This window comes from Lactuca saligna, chromosome 6 (assembly GCF_052625555.1).
Source record: "Lactuca saligna cultivar CGN05327 chromosome 6, ASM5262555v1, whole genome shotgun sequence".
In the NCBI taxonomy this organism is placed as follows: Eukaryota; Viridiplantae; Streptophyta; class Magnoliopsida; order Asterales; family Asteraceae; genus Lactuca; species Lactuca saligna.
Window position 1 is genome coordinate 55,182,839 of NC_136422.1, and position 7,065 is coordinate 55,189,903.

The following is a 7,065-nucleotide window of genomic DNA, read 5'->3' on the forward strand; positions in this document are numbered from 1 at the left end:
TATAGAATCAAACTCTCGCGCCATCCTAGTCAAGTTCGTAATCAAATCCATAGTGATATCTTACCACTTCGAGATGGGAATGGGTAATGACTATATTTTGTTATGGGGTCTCTGGTGTTTAGCCTTGACTTTCCAGCAAGTCAAGCACCATTCCACAAACTATGCTATCCCCCTCTTCATAAAGGGCCACCAATTACTTAATCTTAGGTCTCTGTACATCTTTGTGCCCCCAGATAAATCAAAACTTTGTCTTGTGGGCTTCCTCTAATAATGTATGCCTTACCCCACCAACCACCGGGACCCATACTCTACCTCACCAGGTCAATAATCCACGACCATCCCTGACAAACTATGGAATCTGACCCCTAATCCTGTCTTCATTAAAAAATTCTCTTTTTAACCACTCCACTTGATCTTTCTTAATCAAATCCAATAGTGGTGAAACGATAACCATCCTCAGACATAAATCTCCAATTGGTGCACTCACCACCTTATGGCTCAAGGCATTAGCCACAACATTTGCCTTCCTTGGATGGTATAAGATCTCACAGTTATAATATTTCACCACATCCAACCATCTACGTTGTATCATGTTCAAATTCAGTTGATCCATTAAATACCTCAAACTCTTGTGATGAGTATAAATACTGCACCTGACTCCATATAAATAATGTCTCTAGATCTTGATGGCAAAAACCACAGCCCCCAACTCCAAGTCATGCGTAGGGTAGTTCGCCTCATGAAGATTTGACTACCTCGATGCATACGTAATCACATGATCCCTATACATAAGAACTGTACCAAGAACCATAATCAATGCATCACAATACTCCACAAAGTCATCCATGCCCTTTGGCAAAGTCAAAATCAGAGCCTCACATTACCTCGGCCTTAGAGTCTCAAAATCTGCCTGTTGATCAGACCCCCATCTGAAAGTAAATTTCTTCTTCATCAGGAGCATCAAGGGAACAACAATCATGGAGAAATCTTGAACAAATCTGTGATAATGACCTACTAAACCAAAGAAGCTCCTAATCTCAGATGGTGTCTTCAGAACCCCCCACTATATCACTACCTCTATCTTGGCCGGATCGACCAGTATACCCTTCTGATTGATGATGTGCCGCAAAAACTACACATCGTGCAACCAGAACTCATATTTGGAGAACTTGGCATAAAACCTCTCCCACCTCAAGGTCTCCAAGACCTCCTACAGAATTTCGTTGATAAATAATATGTCGAAGATGAAGTTTGCTGTCTATATCAAAACTGTCACATTTCGATATATCTTTTTATTTCAAGTAGAACTTTTTATATTCACTTAAATGTCGAAGTATACTTGTACTTTTTGTGGTTTGTCGAGGGCACAAGGCATGTTGCCTATATATAGTGTTATAGGTTAGAGGTTCATAAATAGACATAAATAGATTTTTGCATTTCCTCTCACTCATACTTTTGTACTCTCTAACCTCATTCCTGATCAATATGAGTTGAAACATATTAGTTACTTGCTTTTTTCTTTTATTACATGTTATCTTTATTAGGGATGTCAAAAGTCTCGTGGGACCCTGTTCCTGTGGGGGCCTTGTCCCGTTTGGGAGATTTTTTTAAAAAAAAATCGGGAGCGGGGGCGGGGGTAGGGGCACGGTTAACCCCCGTTTTATTTTCGGGGGCGGGGCGGGGGCAGACAATCCCGTTCCGAAACCCCCATGGGGACCCCGTTAATAAATTACACATATATTTACATATATTAATTATATAAATATAATAAACAATAACATGATTTTGAGCTTCTAAAATTCATCAAAAAAACATGTTTTTAAGTTGTTAGTATAATTTTTTAAAATGCTATAACTTTTTTATTTTTAACATGTAAAATTCTACTATAAATAATTATTTGTTACCTAAAACATAGCTTCTTTTAACCTAAATACCAACTTCTTTTAGCCCAAAAAAAGGTAGCCCAAAATCAATCGGGGCAGGGGAATGGGGACGGGGGCGGGGGTAATAAAAGGGATTCGGGGGCGGGGGTGGGTGTAGAAAGGTTGAACATTCCGGGAGTGGGGGCGGGGGCGGGGAACGGGGAAATTTCGTGGGCGGGGGTGGGGGATGCACTCCCCGTTCCGTTTGCCCCGTTGACATCCCTAATCTTGATTAATATATTGATTGCACAACTCATCATGGACGTAGTTAAAATAGTATTTAGATCATAAAACAAAAGAACAACATGATCATTTGGATCCACAGACTCAACTTTAATTGGATCATACGATTCACCAGACATGATGAAGCAGTAAGTAGATAATGTTCGACTAATCCAATTTAACCAACTATAAATGAAACCATCCAGAAAGAAGTCCACAACCTTACTAAGTTTCAAAGTCCTTTTGAACCAGATATGGCAACACTGTAGATATGAAAAACTAAAAGATAGAGTAACTTTGGTCTAGTTATAACACAAACAATACAGCACAAGGAGAGAAATATTCAAACAAGATCTCCGCCTGTATGCAAAGAACCACAAAACAATCGTGTGCTCAATAGCTTCTTTCTACAGACTGAACTATGATAAGAAAAACTTACAAAGCTCCCTTGTTCACCTTCCAAATGTTAGTAAAAGAATAGAGAAGAAATGAACTCATATAGTGTATTACAATATCACTTTATAGTACACGAACAACCTTAACCTCTTCATTATCCAGACAATTGCCTCGGAATCAAAACCATCTAGTCTGATACCAATTTCAAGATTATAACCAACTCAAAATCAGGAACATAAATAAGACTCAAATATAAAATGTTTCACAAAGTTTACAGATGTTCAAAGTTGACTGATAGAACACAAAACAATAATCACAAACACCTATTCTAATCTAGATTAAAAGATTACTATGTGTAAAATTGTCTCACAGCTAGAACACAATGAATAAAAACCCTACTTAAGCGTTGCATGTGTGGGAAAAATTAGAGAGAGAAAGAGTTAAGAGATGAATCATGAATCAGTCTCTCATTTGATTCAATTCAGCGAATCCAGTTTTAGTTCCGGATTTCATTCTATTTTGCAACCCAGCTCCCTTCTCAAGAGTCCAACTCCAAGATTCATTCTTTGTTAGCCCATAATTATCCTCACAAGCCCATATTACACATCAAAGTATATCTGCACACATTTAAATCTAATCACGCCAAGTAAAAATGGCTACAGGTTCATGAATAGTGATTTTCCAATACCATTAACTTCGCATCATACATCATTTTATCAATTTTATGTCAAAAAATGTATGTTTCAGTACGCAATTGTATTTAACAAATGTAGGTCTTCATTGCGATATGAGCATTTTCTATATCACTTATATAGTGGATGATTTTATGTAATATTAATCAACACAATGTCTTCATTTTGTGACGATTCATAACGACTTTAATGCGAATAGCTACACCACTTTGAAAGCTAAGAACGTTCATTTTATGAACCTTAATATGCTCAAGATATTCATGTTAAGATGTGATCTGACGAAACTCAAATAAAAAGTTGGATTAGTAGACCCTTGTGAACATCCATTACGTTAAAAAACCATTACAAAACAAAGAAAATAAAAATTGTTATTATCAGAAAGTCTAGACTTTTTGCATATCCTTCGATCTTTCTGAACATGTTAATTAGTCATTCCACATTGTAAAAACACTTGGGTTTGATTCTTGAACAGACGAATCACCAGACCAACCCGCATAGTTCTCAGTTGGCAGATTGTCGTAGTCAACCTTAACCATCGCAAGCTCCTCCGCCGTACTTCCCGATTGTCCAAGGAAATTACCTAAATACCCTCCACCGCTATAACTCCCACTGGAGCTACCACCATTGTTGTTAGTTTCCATCACAGAAGATGAAGATCCACCAACACCCATGTTCATCAACCCATGAAGCAAAACCGGATTGTTTTGAAGATAGCTATTGTAATACTGAGGGGTTTGACTTGATGAATGGTGAGGGCTATGCATGTTATAAGGATGATGGTGATGGGATTGGAGGTAATTTTGGTGAAAATGAGGATCCTGTGTTGTATAATGTGAAATTTCAGAGTTTTGTAAAGTTAACAGAGGTTGTGGAGATTGCGTCTCAAATGGTTGCTGTAAAAGAGGATACGCTTGCAAAACGCCACCAGCAGCGGCGGTTGTTCCAAACGGAAAACCAGAACCAAGCGCAAGCATTTCTTCACGTTTTCTTGACGACTCAATTGCTTGAGCTTCCTTCAAACGCTTAGCTGCACCTCCTCCAATGGGGAGTGTGTTACTCTCTAAGATACTCTTCACGTCATAACGACTCATGTCAAAATTTGTAACAGCACTTAAACCTCGAAACTTAATAGCCGCTATGTCGTATGCTTCCGCAGCTTCTTCTTCAGTGCCTGCATGAAAAGTATATTGTAAAACATCATGGAGAACTTGATACATTAATGGCAGCATAAATACAAGATTTGAAATAGACATGCTTTTTGTTTTGAAAACAGATGAATTAATTGCAAGAAAACAATGAGCGTGTAATGGGGGACAAAACCCGAAGTTTGAAAATTGTTTTTATATCAAGGTAATAAAAGCTAGTGTTGTTGGTAATCCACATGGTAAGCTAGTGTCTGTGTAGGTGCATGAATATACATAGATCTTTTAAAAAAAAGATTTCAGAAGATGAATGCAAAAAAAAAGATTGGATTTTAAAACATATGACATACTGAATGTTCCCAAGTATAGATCTTTGTTGCCTGCCACTCTTCCTATTCTTGCTTGCCATCTTCCATGCTGGTGATGCCTGATCATATTTAAGAACTTTTTAGAGAGAGAAAGATATATATAGAGAGAGAGAGAAATAAAAAGATCTTTTTTAGGGTTTGTAGCTTACCTTGTAACACCTCGATACATTGATGCACCACGAGAAAATCCACTACTCTTCCTGCAATCGGATATGGTGATTAAATATCAATATATACTAAGAAATGTTTTCATCATGAAGAGTTGAATAATCATTTGCTAACCTTCGTATGGATGCTACAAACTCTTGTCGTGTCATGTTTTTCATGTCTTCAACTTCTTTTTCGTAATTAGTAATCTGCAAAACATAATGAGACATAACTTTCATTATTCGTTTCGTGACATGAGGTCGCATTATTGCATGTATTCAAAGATAGAAAAAGGTGGCAAAATAGATACCGGAAAATTGGTGGTGGTAGAAGTTCCCCAATACTTTAGTGCAGCCATATCATAAGCCCTAGCTGCTTTCTCTTCTTTGTCGTATCCACCTAGTCACAAGAAATTGAAGTTTATAAATCAACCACAAGATATCAAAATAACGTTTTAAATTTTTGAGATCCAAGAACATCTAATTGATCGAAAGTAATACAATATATCATAAATAATCAAACTCACCAAGATAAACTGCATCATATGAGAATCCAAACAGCAACATCGCCAGAAAAACAAAATGAAAAAAAAAAAAAAAAAAAGTTAAGTCATTTTCAAAGATTAGTAATATGAATAAGTACGAAGAATATACATACAAATATAGCACCCATCACTTTACAAGTTGCTTCTTGAAAAGGAATACCATATAAAGACGAATTAAATTTGTTAATTTACCTTGACGTCCTTTTCTTGATTGCCCTTCTCTTCTACAACTATTATCCCATAAATGAGCTTCATATCTTCCTGTCCATCTATGCCTGTATTCAAATATTTCATATACCAAAAACATTGATCAGATTCTTGAAGTTCATATAAAAGAATCTTGAAGTTCATGCAGAAGAAATTAGATAATAAAACAAAGACGTAACAAAAAAAAAGAAAAACACCCACCTAGTTACACCACGATAGATCGAAGTCCTCTGACCAAATGTATCCAAAGTTCTTCTAGGGTTAGCTTCAACGACGCTATTAGTACTATTTGTAGTGTTATCATTACTAGTGTTATCACCAGTGCTAGTTTCACAAGTCGAACGTTTTCCACTACCCATAGACAATGTCAGGGACTGCAAAGTACTTGCGTTTTCTGGTAGTTCGTAACTTGTAGGCGTGGCAGATAAAGTATTTTCAACTTGTGGCAATAAACTGCTGTTTGTGAACATATAATCGGTGTCATTTCCCTGGATATCATTATACGCCACAAGATCTGAAGAGTTCTCTGACTTGCTTACACCTAAAAAATCAGCAACTTTAGGGACTTGATCATTTGCGCCTTGTGCCCCAATCAAGTTCCATTCTGCGCATAAATGTTCGAAGCAATATTACAATCATATATAAAGAAGCGAAATAGTAAACCGATGAGATTAGTGTACCTTGGTTAGGAAAGGGGGTGTCGATGTTATCATGCACTAGACCAAGAGAAAAATTGTGGGATTGAGTAGTAAGATGAGGAGGTAAAGACGAGTGAGTTGGAGAAAGAGGAAATGAAAGCCAGTTGTTTGAATTCATGCTTTCGTCTTGTGTTGTCTGCAGTTTTTATACACAAAAAGTTATAGAGAAAACTAAGCGAAAGTGAGTATTAAGGAATGAAAGATGTCGATGGAAGGTTAAGAATGAATGAAGATGTCAGGGAGTGATAGGAGAGGGTTTATATATCGATATTACCCTTCAGAAAACTTGGAGAGAATTTATGTATGAAGATCAGTGGGAACGGAGTGAAGAAAGACAGGAATTTTAAGAAAGAAGAGGAGATGAAAAGAAAGAAGTTATTAGAAAGATAGAAGTATTTAATAAATACATCTTTATCTTTCTATTCTCTCTTTCTTTCTCTCTCTCTCTCTGTCTCTTGATTCTTAGAAGCCCTTTTGCAAAGTTTTTTATATGTAGTCTGACTCTCGCATATTGCACATAAATGTTTTTCTATACAATATTTACAATAAATAATACTATATATAGTTTGAGATTTAATTATATAATTAGTTCTAATATGGAAGGCCACGAGTGTGTTTATTAAAAAAAAAAGATCTAGTACACCTATTTCTGTTCTTAAAAAAAACATATAGATCTATACTTATATGCACAAATGTAAATTTTTTATAAACATAGATGATAACAACA

At 36.3% G+C, this 7,065-nt stretch overlaps 1 protein-coding gene across 3 annotated transcripts; it reads right to left on the minus strand.

Annotated features, from left to right (window-relative positions):
* Window positions 1–3,508: 3,508 nt before the first annotated feature.
* Window positions 3,509–6,786, minus strand: LOC145002214 (AP2-like ethylene-responsive transcription factor PLT2). 3 transcript variants are annotated; one of them, XM_078961507.1, is made up of 10 exons: window positions 6,613–6,786; window positions 6,321–6,474; window positions 5,842–6,244; window positions 5,626–5,708; window positions 5,416–5,424; window positions 5,200–5,288; window positions 5,025–5,098; window positions 4,892–4,942; window positions 4,725–4,801; window positions 3,509–4,403 (listed from the first exon to the last, which is right to left on the minus strand). In XM_078961507.1, exons 2-10 carry the CDS (start codon window positions 6,454–6,456, stop codon window positions 3,658–3,660), a joined length of 1,668 nt encoding a protein of 555 aa, XP_078817633.1. In that variant the 5' UTR covers window positions 6,457–6,474; window positions 6,613–6,786; the 3' UTR covers window positions 3,509–3,657. The 3 variants fall into 3 exon arrangements, with proteins under 3 accessions (XP_078817633.1, XP_078817632.1, XP_078817634.1); XM_078961506.1 differs by having other exon boundaries at window positions 6,321–6,786; XM_078961508.1 differs by lacking the exon at window positions 5,416–5,424 and having other exon boundaries at window positions 6,321–6,786.
* Window positions 6,787–7,065: the final 279 nt, after the last annotated feature.